The sequence below is a fragment of the Schistosoma haematobium genome, chromosome ZW (genome assembly GCF_000699445.3).
Source record: "Schistosoma haematobium chromosome ZW, whole genome shotgun sequence".
NCBI classification, from domain to species: Eukaryota; Metazoa; Platyhelminthes; class Trematoda; order Strigeidida; family Schistosomatidae; genus Schistosoma; species Schistosoma haematobium.
The window spans coordinates 30,638,083-30,653,482 of record NC_067195.1 but is presented as its reverse complement, the minus strand read 5'-3'; the positions used below and the strand labels follow the sequence as shown (position 1 = coordinate 30,653,482).

General features: G+C 31.9%; 1 protein-coding gene across 1 annotated transcript in view; it reads left to right on the top strand.

Moving 5' to 3' along the window:
• The window catches only part of MS3_00003259 (uncharacterized protein), a 63,586-nt gene that overhangs the window by 11,033 nt on the left and 37,153 nt on the right, over window positions 1–15,400 (top strand). The window contains exons 2-3 of the mRNA XM_051211002.1: window positions 6,415–6,718; window positions 10,131–10,489. Of these exons, the coding sequence (XP_051071031.1) occupies window positions 6,711–6,718; window positions 10,131–10,489 (367 nt within the window). The 5' untranslated portion in view covers window positions 6,415–6,710. The remainder of the gene's footprint in view (window positions 1–6,414; window positions 6,719–10,130; window positions 10,490–15,400) is intronic.

Here is a 15,400-nt window from a genome sequence, read left to right as displayed (position 1 = left end):
ACATAATAATTTTCGGTATGGGGTTGTGCAGATCGTTAAATTCCATGGAAATCGTGAGCCGATCTAAGTTCGACCGAAGACCCTGGGTTAATTCCTGGTTGCACACTGCTGAAGATTCCCATACTAGGATGTAACGGCCGTCAGATGCTTCCAAGTTTTCAGTGGTTGTTTAACTTAGACCGATTCATCATTTCAATGAAATTCAACAATCTCCACAACCCCATACTGACAATAAGCATTTTAAAACGTAAATCCAAAGAATTAATATGCAATCACGAATTTTATGATAGAATAATTAATGTTTATGCAAACAATCTCATTAAAAAGAATCAGATGAGTAATCTACTTCGAAATCCGGTTGTTATAAACTTCGTCAGTTTGGTAAGGAAGAATAACTTGATGCAAGTCGAGTAAAGATTCGACTTTATTACCCATCCTAACCAGATAACATTTTTATTGAAATTTTTAAATTTTCTTCCAAAACTCGACATAATAACACCACCTTGTCAGTTTACAAACTTTTGGATATTTCTCAGCAAAAAATGGAGAATTTCAGCCAAGTTTGTACTCAAAATAAAAATATTTTAGGACAAAAATGTTATGAGGCTGCAATCAGATGATTACATATTTAAAGATGAATTATTTTGCGCGAATTCTTAAAGATTAACGTTTTTTGGTGGGGCAAATCTCTTTTTCATCATCGTGCCAACTGACACATATCACTATTCATATCTTGTTCCGAAACGTCTTCGAGAGAATTTGAATATGCTGAATTATTTCGTCCAGCTTCTTTGTCAGATTTTCTACAATTGAAGAAAAATTGTATTTTGATTTGAATAGAAAAGTTACGGTTATCAAAAATTTTGTTTAGTAACACTCGGTTATTACAGACTATAATGTAAAACTTCAAGAAAACGTCGTTAAATTCCTCGTAATAGGAAATAAACGTTGGCTATTTCAAGTCAATCCATGACGGGTGAAGACATTTATCCACCTGAGACAATGGATGAATGTTTGCGCAAGATCATGATCAGAATGGGGTTTGTGGAGACTGTAGTAATTTTAATAGTTGAATTGATGAATCGATGTAAAGTAGACCACCATTGAAAATGTGGGAACACTGGGTGGTCATTTCGTCCTAGTATTGGACTCCTCGGCAGTGTTCATCCACGGTCCCGCACGCGGGATCTCAGTCAAAAACTTAACAATCTCCACAACCCCATACTGATAATTACCATGTGCTCACTAATTACTAGCTTCGTGAAGGGAATTCTCGGAGTTCTAGTGAGAAACCATGACCAGTGGAGTTCAGTCTGTGTCGAGTGGAGACAGGTATCTACCTCAGACAATGGAAGAATGGTTGCTTAGTCATTCATAGATTAGTTGAAGTTAGACATTAACACTGTTGGATGCCGGCTCAGTGGTCTAGAAGTTAAACGTTCGCGTGCGAACCGAAGGTTTTGGGTCCGAATCTGGTGTACGGGATCATGAACACGCACTACTGAGAAGTTCCATACTAGAACGAAATGGCCGTTCACTGCTTCCAGGTTTTCAATGGTGTTCTATTTTAGATCAACTCATCAAGTCGACCGTCAATATTTTGAAATTACCAATAATAACTGTAACTCAAATTAAAATGCTTGAATCATTTTTGTTAACTCTTTCGTGAATTCTTAATTTTTATAATCAAGGAATACAATAGTTCTATACAAGTTAATTTAATATAAGAATATAAATGAGGATCCAATGTCTCTAACATTCACGTTTAGTTTTATTCAATGTACATTCCTTTATTTTTATTGCTTTATGAAATGATTTTCTGGTTTTAGACTTACTAATAGTTTTCCAAACCCACTCTTGTTACTACAAACTGTAACAAAATACTTTTTCTTGGAATAAAGTAACCGTAAATTCAGATAATTACTTTTGAATATATACCAATCAATTTAAATTGCTTTACAGATAATATATCATTATGCGATATACTAATTTTCCAGCTGTTTCATTGTGTATTTGTATTTTAATTCATTGAACATAATAAATCATGTATCGTTATTTGGAATCTTTATTATAGGCTGAGGTTGGTTAATTATCGTTTCTTTAGTCATTATCATATCTTGGATATGGAATGCTAGTCTCAAGCTAATCTAATTCCGTCAAAATATCATTCATTAATATAATTAATATAATCTGCTCACGTTTTTAAACTGTCTAACTGGCATTAACTAAGGTTCAGTAGGTACTTATACTTTAATGCCGATTATAATAGGACGTAGGTAATATCATTTACCAGTAACCTCTGATAAATAATAATGCAAGGCACAAAAACCATCTAGTAAGTAATATTTTGTTATTTAGGTTATTTACGAAAAGCGATCAATTCAACATGAAGTAGCGAAGCTCAGTGTAAATCTACAAGTCTAATTGATAAGAAAGATCTTATCTAGTCATCTTGATAATTATGTCAATAAACCAAATTATTTGGTGTAATATGACAAAATCAAACTTCAACCCAAACAACATCCATTTTACAAATTATAAATTGGTTAGTTACCAAAATCCATAATTTTCGTAATTAAACCCAGAAGTTTTCTAAATCATATGTTTATCTACTGCAAGGAACGCAAAAAACTGGCCAGTGAGACTTGTTTGTTGCTGTTTTCGACCCAAAAGTGTCTGCATTTCCTTTAATAAACCGTAAAAAAATTCAACACCTTGCTACGGAATGTTATTTTGACAACCAACTCCACGAAGTTGTACCATATAAATGTAAGAAACATGTTTTAAACAATTATTTGAAACATTTTGTCATCATTTTAGACGGTATACAGGAAACCATCGCAAGATATTCTTCTTTATAATGGCTATTCACTTAGTGCATGTAATGAGAATTTTTCTTTCTTTATGAACTTAAACCTGTCTACACTATCTTGCAAATACTTTTATAAACTTCCAGTGACATTATAGTGTCAGCTAATGCTCAGTGAATGGATGTTAAACAAAATATATTATGTAGAAAAACTATCACAAGTTAACCGAGTTCAATCTGTTAAATAATTCAAAATCTACTTGATGGGACATGTCTAATAATCTAAAAGATGATTTACCTACTGCTACTCAGTTTTAGATGTACTTGGTTCGATCTCACTGACCTAGGGCTGTATCGTGAAGGCGAACTACTAGTATCCTTGCACTATATTTTTTTACTTTAGTAGATGAAATGGAAAGCAACTGTGTAGTCTGAATTAATCTCTGGCTATTAATTTCCCATAAGTTTAATTGTCATTAGTCTTTCAAATTTTTCATTATCAGAAATTTCTTTTTTACCCGTCTCGAGTGGAAATAGGACTGACATCCAAATTTTTACATCAAGTTCTATTGGCAACTTATTGGGTTATATACTAGTAAGAAGGGAATCAATCTATACTAGATCTCACAATTTTATCAGTATTATTTCCCTTTCTGGGTATCATAATCAACTAATTTTTTACCTTGTACTATATAGTAATTAATCAATTGAGACAGGGGTTTGTAGTTATTATACATGAACAATGATTGAGAAAAAACAACAACATTATAGCGTTCCAATAATTGATAGAATAGTAAAAATGCATCGGTTCTTCGTTTAAAAGTATTTGTCTCTGTGTGTATGTGTTATTTTGTTTAAATCAGTTATCTATTTATAATAACAAAGTGATAAACTCCAGTTTTGTAGATAAAAGTAAGCACACATCACGGTATGGTGGAAAGCCTGTTATTAATTTCTTCGAGACATCAATGTTTTTTTTTTCATTAACTTTCATTAAAATGAATTGAATATATACATTCGCTCCTCTTCTAGAAGAGTGATTTATCTCCAACCTGGAGAACAGTATTCTTTGGGAGCGATGATCGATTATTTTCATTTTTAAATGGATTTGTTTGTTGTCATCTAATTATTATATACTTTTCTCCTAGACATCCATTTGCATCTACGATATTTGGTAACAGTGGATTTTGTTAAAAAAGCATCGATACGTTCTAAATAACTCTATCCCTATTAGTAAAACTCTGAATAAAATCATTCTCACTACTGTCAAATGTTTAATTTCTTCTAAATATCAAAGGCGAAAGATTTTAGGCCAAGCTTAGGCCAATATATTTCTAGTTTCAGTAAGTGCATTCTCTCCTCCTCCAAACATCCACACTAGTAATTCATCGTAAACGTGTAAAAGTAGTTGATAGAAATAATTCAGGCATCAATTATTCAGAAATCAAATATGATATGCACCAACATTTTACCGTTTTGTCTTTTTGAGCTAAAAGCCAAAAAACTATCAATATGCAGCACTTTATACTTTTCTATATTCATCAACCTAAGCTTTATCTACATAAATAACAGATACAGAGCAGAAAATGTACGACAACACAGGTTTAATAAAACGACTGAAATTAAGGTGAAATGTGAGTTATCAGAAATATAATAACTTTAAGTTCATTGAGTAACATCTGTATTTATAAAAAGTAAATAAGTGTTGCTTGTCGATCAGTGCAAAACATGAGGGTAATCTAATCTTTTATCTATATCAATACTGAATAACTATAACAAACACTTCCACCTAATCATATTATTATTAGATTTCATATTTATTCACGAAAATTCCGTTGTCTAAACTGATACTGAAATAAATAGTAAGTAAAAAGACGATTAGAGTTTTTTGGTGCTACACCTTGGAAAAGTTGTTTTCTGAATGATTATAAAATATTTTACACATTAAGTATTAGGATCAAACTTTAAAACTGCAAGAATTCTAGTTTATTCAATGTTAGATTTCTGTAAGGATCACTTCTGTTAAATAGCACACGAATACTACTCCTAAGATTAGGCAGATAACCTGTTAATTATGCAGGTTGAAAAACAGAGTTTTCAGCATCACTTGATGTTGAAGACTAATATTCTTGTACTTTTAAAGGTGATACATTTTACTACCATAAAAAATAACTAACTGACCTCATAAATTTTGATCTCTGACATCAATATTGGATATCCATCATTAAATCATTTACTGAAATATCTGAAATTTTGTATTTGATTGTTCTTGTCGAAGTGATAATAATGAATACTGTACTGACGTAAACGTAATCTAATTTATTTAGATCGAATTTCCAGACTGTAATAAAGTTGGTGAAATCTGATTTAATTCCTTATTATGTTCATCGTTTCTTCATCCTCATTTGTTCTTTATCTATTTTCTATACAACAATTCCTCTTCCTATTTGACTATTCATTGCGTGATTGCTGATGGGAACATAATCTACTAGTTTTGATTGTTTTTCTCCCGTTCATTCTCTCTCTCTTACTCTCTTAATAGCAAATGACAGTATGTCAGACATTACTAAAACGGGCATCGATAAACACACTAAAATTAATTAGTTTTTTAGGAGAACGGTGTGAAGAATGTATAAATGTCCTTCTTGTTGAACTTTCTAATAAAGTTGTTTGTAAAAAACTTGTTACCAAATTTCTACAACATTCTGTTATGTGCCTTTTGTGTAAGATATCCTATAAACGGGATGTTTTCAATAAGAGGAATTCGCACTATATATCAGTGATCATATTGATCTACAGGCTTCAATAGTCATTGGACGGTCAATAAAAAGCGTTTGCTAATGTTCACGTGGTTAAACTGTGTAATAGATCATGTTATTAGAAGAGTTACTTATAAATCAGGCATTACATGAATACATTTTTACCTTCAATATTGATTATTTTATGACCGAAAAATAAGTTTATGATATATCTGTCCGAATGAGTTAGGTGATATATATATGCTTCCGATTATTTCACTTTTCATTGTTAAACTGGAGGTTGATAATGATTATCATCAGCGAATAATTTCATATAAGACAGAATGTACATGTCCTCCAAAACAATTACAATCAAAGCAACATAAAAGTGGGGATATGGTTTGGAAATATGAAGTCAGATTGATGATTATTACTCATCAGTGACTTTAGTAAGAATTGCAGTTTCAATAAGTAATAATAATTGATTTCATAACCTTAATCAGGAAAGACTATAATTTACGGATGAACTAATCAAGTATTGGATTTTGGTGCGATTTCATTCATCCATTTGGCTAAATAGCATTTTGGCATTTCAGCTTATGTCAGTTCGTGATGAAAACCCTAAATCTAATTCCTTACCCTAACCGTTAACTATAAATCATAATTCTGGTTCATTGCACTGGTTTATAACCCTCATTTAGTCCTAGTTATTAGGGGATATTCTCAAGGTTATTTTAGCGTCGCTCAAAGGTCATCCATAAATTATAGTCTCACCCTAAACCATCTTTAGACTTAAAGCAATCTAATAAATGAGTTTTTTCAAATCAGACATTTCGTATTTTTCAATTGCATATATTTTCTTTTCAGTTTTTATCACTTTGCTTATTCCTATAATCAGTGGATACACTTGTACTCCTGGTACTGGAGAAATTTTACTTCGAAGCTCCGCACTTAATTCAGCGGAGAAACGAGTAGAAAACGATATAACTTCTAACAGTAACAACGAAGATGGAAACGGAAAGCACTTAATAAAACAAGGTATATTCACCTCACCAAAATGGCCCAAATCATATGAATCTGGGACACGTTGTGTTTATCGTTTTATAGCGGATGTTGGTGAGAAAGTTCATATTAAATTTGATCACTTTGTTTTATCGGGTGATATGCCAAGGTTAGTTCATCAATTATTATTGATTTTATAGTTTTCCAGTAGTTCTTTATTATTTTGTAATCGACTAAACTGAAATAATGTGAACGAGAAACAGATATTGAAAGGTTAATCAATAGCTTATTGTGAAAGAACATAATTCTATCACTCATATTCTTCTTTTTTTAATACATGGATTGTCTTATTATCCATCTTATCAATTAATTATGAAGAAAATAATCTAAGAATTATCTAATAAAAAAGTCAATCGGGTGTCACTATACATGTCTTTGAATATTTACCTACTATCAGCTGGACTTTTCTAATCATATAATTGGATCCTTCTGGCATCTTCAAAAATCATGTATCGCAGCTACAGTGTGCTCTAGATTAGATGATTAAGTAATATGTACGTATTGTAGCCTATTATTTGCGCAACAGCTAGCAAAAGTCAGCTAAACCAGAGCTTACCTCCTGTACTCGTGTGAATATTATATCATCTACTGACCTACCAACAATTGTAAAATGTCAAAAATAAGTAAAATGTTCTATGTGTTAAATTGATTTACTCCTTTTAGCTAATCCAGGATATAAAGATATTTTGATAAATTATTGTTAGAGATGATTCATTTCATTCATTATTCTAACAGTGTTCATTCTTTGGTTTTATACTGGGGAGTTGATCTAATTCACAATGATTTCCATCATTATTCTGCATTAATTAAGTTGAATGATAGATGATAACTAGTCATAACTGGGAACAAATTATGTGGACCATTCTAATACACTTTTATAGCGATATTAGATTTCATGGATTTGATAGCGTACAAAGGAGGAAGTGTATATTGAATCATGTATGTATACGTTAAAATGTATGACCAATGATACCTGTCCTTCATTGATTTTTCAGCTATAAAACTTCAATCGAAAATGTCCCCTAAGTTTCAGCGAACTTCATAAATATTCTTATATAACATTCTAATTTATAGGCGTGAAAAATGTTTTTAATAACAATACAAATATACTGGTGTTTTTTAAAATGCATCACAGCAGGAAATTGAATAAACTGATGGAATTGTTGTATGGAAGATTATGCTGCGAAATTCATTATCCCACCCACATCTATGTAGGGTCAATTGCAGTCACGATAATCTATTATTCGCAAGTGTTTCTAGTGGATTATATTTAAGTAAAAATAATAAATTAACAAGGAATATTATGTTGTTATCAGACCTTATCCCTGTTGTGTTCAAAAAGTATTAGCCAATAAATTCTTGACTGATTGTGCTTTCCAAAAGTGTCTTAACAGTGTGTTATTTCTTTATGAATATTATTTATTGTACGTACTTTTCATTTTATTTTTTGTTATTATTTTAAATAAAAAAATTTTGTGATTAAGTTACACTCAATTTGTATGTATTTTTTCTAAGTAGACATTGTAAAACAAATATCTCCCAATACTGAGACATTCAGCAGAATTGTTTTCGTTACACTATCACAAACCCAGATATGACTTGGGAGAGTTTTTAAAACAAACAACTTTCTTGGATTTAGCAAGTTAAAATGGTGTAGAGAATCTGTAGTTTCGAGTATGAGTTTGTTGAAGTTGAGTGATCCTATCTAGGGGATATAATCATAAAGCTTTCATAGTTTTTGTGGACAACACCAATATATTGATATTTTTTTACCTACAGCGATAGGCTCTCGTGAGCTAAATTTAATATTTTAACTCCAGTTACGGTAAAAAAAGGGTTATGATGTTCTAAATATCATAAGCGCGACATTCTCGGGCTCAGGCAAAACTTCATAGTTGAGTGTTATGCGGACGCTTGAACTAGAATTTATTGATCATTGTTAAATATATTATTCGGCATTAATCTTGTTGTGTTGTACAATCACTAATTTTTTAAAACAATTTTAAAATCTTACCTGTCCAACTAAATATGAGAAGTGAAGTATGGTTTCGATGAAAATGTGCGATAATTTCCGTGTGTAAACTATGCAATATACAGATAAATAATTCTTATTTGTTTATGAGTACTTCAACTTTCTGACGAACAAATGTTAATATTAGATTATTGCAATCCTTATAATCTTAACTCGAAAAACATTAAATATAGACATATCTTTTCATTAATTAACGTCATTAGTTTCTCATTAGTTGCCTATAGTTTGAAAAGAAATTTATTAATTACTATTATGTAAAAAGTAGTGATAAATTACTAATCATCATTTTTAATGTTATGGATTGCGAAATATACTTCTAATTCTTGAAAACTGAAATGATAATAAAATTTGTTTTAGATAATAAACTTTGATTCATTACATGCCCGGTATAAGCTATAACATTAGGATTGGATTTGTGGAGATATTGTACAAGTTATAAGTTTTTCTTATCACGAACCATTGAGAACCAATGAACACTAAATAACTGTATCATTGTGGTTCAGTGCTCAGAAACAGTGAGCGCCAACTGTAACGAATGAGGATGAATATCGAATAAACTCAATATCTTCCAAAACTATTGGGGTAAAAACCCACACCTGCAACTCCAACTAACCTTATAGTCTCCATTTAATGTTACCGATGAGTTTCCGTTTTGTTCAAAGCTTTCGATTTTCTAATAGAAATTCTAGCTAGTGAGTACTCAGTTGTGGTTAACAACGTTGGCTAAGTAAAGATCCCGATTTTGATGAAATTTCCTTCATTGTGTGTAAAATAAAGTGATCATTTAGTTTAGGTAAATGCTGCTTAACCAAACACATGCTTGGATGAGTTTCTAGAGTAAATGATTATTCATGTGTTACAAAAATAAATCACATATTAAAAGCCAACTAATCACCTATCAATTCATAATTTAGGGCCATTTCCAGATAGCAGTAAGTGATCTGTTGAACATTGTCTAGATCCGCTATTGTATGGCTTAGAGTCAAGTGCTAAGATGGTTTTCCTTTTCATTCTAATAACTAATGAAATTTGATTTTGCTTGAATGCTACATGAATTCCCTTCTAAACATCATGGTGAAAATTTGTGTGTCATCTGATTGCTTTCGATGGTATTGACCTGATCTGGATGGTTTCACTCTAAAGTCTTTATCTTTCTTGTTTATAACCCTATATTCTAATATCAATGTATGGGCAGAATCCTTCAATCACCTTTTCCCCAGAATCCAGTACCAGGTTATCATAGATAGTAATCAAGTAGTACTAAATGAGAATTTCAGGTTATACAATTACTCTGGGTATAAATGCGAAGATTTTAGAAGAGAAAGATCCCAAAACTAAGTGACAAAACTAAGTAACAAAAAATGTCTTAACGAGGCGACTCATAATTTTGCTGAATATTTAGTTTTCCCTTCTGCAGAACCTTTAAGCTATTTAACAACTTAGATAAATACCCCTTTTTCTATTTTTCTCCCACTGTTATTCCTAACAGTTGTTCAGTCGACTTCTTGGATGTGTATATTGATGTTGCTTCGTCAACACTAGATTTGGATAGACAAGCTGCAATACTTGTTGAAGCCTCTTCTTCTTTATCATCATCATCATCTAATGAACTACACACAACAACACCATTTTCAGCCTCTGTTTATTCTTCCGTATTAGATAAATCAGATTTATTGGGCCGATATTGTGGTGATTATCTAGCGACCAACTCTGTCACATTTATTAGTTTACACAGAGAGATTGTATTGGATTTTTATTCAGAGTTAGAAAAAGTGGCAAATCCCTGGTATACAACTGGAAAATCCATTATATTCGGTTTCAACGGAACATTCGAATTTATTAATGATGGTAAGCTTAATAACAGTGTTTTTGTTTTGTTAATTTGTTACACTAGCTTGATGTATAGCGTTTAACGTTAACGAGAAATTCATGTTATATGTTTAAGGGTGCTCAGAAGGAAGTTGAGCATCGAACGATCAAAATAAATTTTGTTGTTTGAAGCAGCCAAGTCTGGTTTTTTCATGGTTGTAGTCAATGCTATAAACAACAATTTGTTGAAATCTCAACTGATTAGAAATACTATTGGATTAATTTTTCAAACATGCAGTCCGTACTATGTTGTTCTGTGCAAATATAAACCTGTTGACTAAGAAGTAATCTGGTTGTGTAATGCAAAATACACTCTAATGCCGGGTCGCATAACACATGAAAGATATTCCATTACTTTATCATCAAACTGTGACCTATCCTAAGGGTCATACAATGAGTAATGATAAGTACACATAAAACCCACAATTATCAGTCAATATTTTCCAATTAGCCAACATTGACTCGATCACATCACAGTATCGTAGCAAACCTTGTGATTAGATTGACTATGAATGGTATGTACAGAGAGATGCAGAAAGTTATTAATCACTATGGAAAAAATGATTTACGTAAAGTTATTTTTTGTTTTTGTTAGTATGCTACCTTATTGTGTTATTGACAAGCATTCACATATACTACTTCCAAAAATGTTTAAATGTTTCACTTCACTATTTACAGACTTTCTTCTAACCGTGCGGCCAAATATATTTTAAGCATAAAATGATAATGCTTGAATTTTGTAAATTACCACTCAATGAGCTTCCTGTTATTCATAATATTGCTAATATTCACGCTTCTAAAGTGTCCGAATGGCTGAAACGCCTACCCCATACTCAAAACCTTGTTGAAAACAGTGCTTTGTTTTTAGTTATTCAGGAATTAAACAACTGATACTAAACGTTTTTGGATATAAATTAATAAATTTATCCCAAGTTCAGGGTTCACCTGATTTTTACATAAGACATGTACTCTAACGCTCAATACACAGTGTTATTGACCGTTAGTTAATATCATTTGTGTTATTTATTAACTTGATGTCTTTTTAAGTAGGTGAACTCATTTCTAAATTTTCATAATCAGATATGAAAAAAACTTAAAATTCACCCGTTCAATTCACATTAGTAAATAAAGGCCCAATTGTTTAGTACTGATAAATTTCTTTCGTTTGACTTAGGGTACTTGTTTTAGGCTTAAGTAAAAGGATTCGCGTAAATTCCTAGTGAACTTGCATACTTGATCACAGCATGATCAGTTAAGATTTATAAATAATAAGCGGTGATGTATAGAATGTGATTTACATTGAAGTTCATTATATTATTTGTGAGAGTGACATTTATTTCTGTATTAGGTAATTATTATTATTAATCTGTTGTTTACGACATTCTAAACAACTAAGTTGAATGAATTTTTTAAATCGAGAAACGAGATTGACAGATGACTTTTAGCTACAGTATGTAAAATTTAGACAGATTAGGAGCGATAGCCAGCTGAATGTTTGTGACTTAAATAAGTTTTTTGTACGTCAGTCATCTGATGTAATGCTCCCTTCATCCACAGGTTTAAAGAATAGCTGTGTTCCTAGTTTCACTGAAACTGATGTCCGAAGATGTCTTCACTCACGTAATTCATCCCGATGTTTAGGACCTGATGGTATCCTAAACCTCCTTTTTAAAAAAATGTGCTGACGTCCCATGTTATCCATCCACGACTATCTTTAACAGATCCTTCTCATCTAATCTCATACCGAAAATGTGGAGAAAGATAAAGATAATCCATGTACCTAAGAAAGTATCTGGTGATAAGAATGTGAAATTTAGACCTATTGCAATAACTTCAACCTTCCTCAAAACAATGGAGAAATTAATAATACTTCCACTTCAGCCTGCGATAAAAGAGCATATTGATCCGTATCAGTTTGCTTACAAATGCAAAAGAAGTATCTTAGATGCTGTTGCTGTTCTGCATCACAATATAGTGTTCAACTTAGAAAAGGGTAAGAAGTATGTTCGATGTGCTTTTTGGACTATACTTCAGCTTTCGATTCTATACCAAGACAACGTTTAATTAACAAGTTAATCAGCGTCAACACTGACAGCTGGATAACCAACTGGCTATGTTCCTACCTCTCTGGAAGGGACCAGTACACTGTGCTTGGAGGAAAGTGTTCAGAGTCTCTACTGTCTCATGAAGGTGTACCACAAGGAGCTGTTCTTTCACCATTTCTTTTCTCTTCTTTTCCGCATGATCTGCCATCTTCCACAGAAAACACTTTTGTGAAATATGCCGATGATCTCACTGTATGTATGTCTATCTCTTCCTCTTTACATCCCATAGTAATGAATGAGTTTTTTGTCTCGTATTGATTGTTGGTCTGTTGGTAATGGTCCTATACTTTATCCGTCTAAATGTCAAACTGTTAACTTTAGCATGAGACATGAACGGCATCTAAACACCATTTTGAGATCCCATAATGCTTGTGCCATTGGAGACTCTTTGATAAACACAGTATCGAAGGTCAATTACTTTGGTGTTACCTTTTCGTTTGATCTCTCTTAGTCTTCTCACGTTTTATCGTTATCGATGAAGGTTTTCCGTCTGACTTACTACATAAAGAGATTGCATGCTCTTTGGACTACCCGTCACTTACTCTTACAACTTGTCAATTATTGCATATTACCTATTATTCTTTACTGTTCTCCATTATTCTTTCCTGGGCTTTTGAGAAAAGATTTTGCTGTATTACGGAGAGTGCTGAAGGCGGTTAGCAAGATGTGTGGTGAATCTTTCGAGTCCATAATTAATATGGTTGTGGATAGACATCTAAAGTCATGCAAACTCCTGGTAGGTGTTATTTTATCAGATACTAACCATCCCCTTCACTCTTATCTTTCTACTTGTATATCTTCTGGTATAACGAGACGTAATTACATTAAAATTCATGCACGCAAGCAAAAGTATAAAAGTTCTATAATACCTTGCCTAGCAAATATACTCTGTGACGAACAGGTTTTCAGAGTTAACCTAGTCAATAACCTGCATTCTTAACATGTCTCTAATTTGAAAAGTTGTACAGTTTTTCAGATTTCTTTTTTTAAACCTTTCCTTCCCTTTTTTGTCTTTGTTTCTGTTTTTTGTGTGTAACAAACTTGTTGAAATACCCTGTGCTGATAATTTTTATATTGTACCAAAATACAATATTGAATAAAGCCATTAATAATAATAATAATAATAATAGTAATAATAATGTAATATAGCGGGTAACTTGGAAATATATAGAAAATTTGAACAAGAATCGACTCTTAAATCAGTTATCAACTGTTCGTTTTTCCTCAAATAAACACATGTATCTGTAGTCTTATGTACATAGGAATACGAGATTGATCTATACTGGAGGTGGGTGAAATTATTTTGAGAATTTATGGTAATTTATTATCAAGGCTTAGAAATATTACACTTGAAATTAGTCTCACTAAAAGTTTAGCTACTCTCATTTCTCAACTTTAGATATTCAAATGGCTTTGCTAGAATATACTCAGAAATATTTCAGCAATCGCTGGGATCGTTTGACGGTAATTTGAATAAGTACTTGATTCTGGACGTCAGTTTACTTTTATGGTTGCCCTACGACAGTTAGTTTTAATCTTCAGATGAAAATAATAAGCCTATTAGCTGGCAAAATCTTGAGTGAACACCGCAGATCAATAACACTGACTGGATTTTTGTTGATTTTTAAAGTCGACTTGTACTTGTAAACAGACATTTTCATATCTACAGTAGAATAAGTCAGGATTTGGACTTCAACCAGCATATCCAAGCCTGAAGTCATTTATATACTTTATGATAAATAAAATGATTGTGAATACAACGCACTAGTCAAAAATGTACATTTGTTCTCATCTGAGTGATAACATGATTCTGTTCACTCAGATGATTGTGTGAGTAAACGTTTGTTTGATCAACAGACGATACATATTAGTATATAAATTAAAAACACTCACAGTTTGTATGAATATCTTGTTTGATTAAATGTCTGCTTTCATTAAAACACATACATATGTGATTCTGAATCAGTGTAAGTGAATCTAATATAAAACTTGTAATTTAAGCTTTCTAGTTTGCTTTGTGATATTAAAGTGTTTTATTGTAAAGATGTACATTCTACTCATACGTCTATCTATCCTTATCAAATCTCAGTTATTCCCTTAGTAACTCAAAGATTATAATCATTCTTTATTTTAGTTGGTTTAGTTTTAGAAACACTAACAAAAAAGGTTAAAAATGTACCTTACTTATTAATCACTTCACTCATCCCTCACGATCAATCGATATAAAGGGCCAAACAACAACGTAAAAACAAACATTTTTCAATAGTCTTAAATAATTTTAGTCTTTTTACTGTATTCAAAAAAATAAATAGAACCATAGGATTCAGTCTGACCAGGATAAATAAGTAAGTTGGAGAATAATTGAATTAAAAAGTAATTAAAAAACAGAGGTATATTCAAATCAAATTTCTCAAGGAATTCATTAAAATATCACGGAAGTAGCTTGATATTTTAACTGACATTTTATCAGTCTTGATGGGCATATATATATCCTGTACAGATTACTCAATTTGGTCATTATGACACAAGTTAACGTAGGATAGATGGGAAGTGACGAGCAGTAGAATTTGGGACGAGCATTTCGTTTTGAGCTCAAGTCCTGGAGGGTAAATCACCTCTGGGATGCAGGTACACCCAGGTAGGAAGTCTTAAACAGGACGAAACATGCGTCCTGGATTTTACTGCTAGTCGTATTATATTTATTCCATAAAAAAGTATTTGTTCAGTTGCCTTGTTAAGTAACTCTTGAATAACATACACAGTATTCTCGTTATATACATACTTT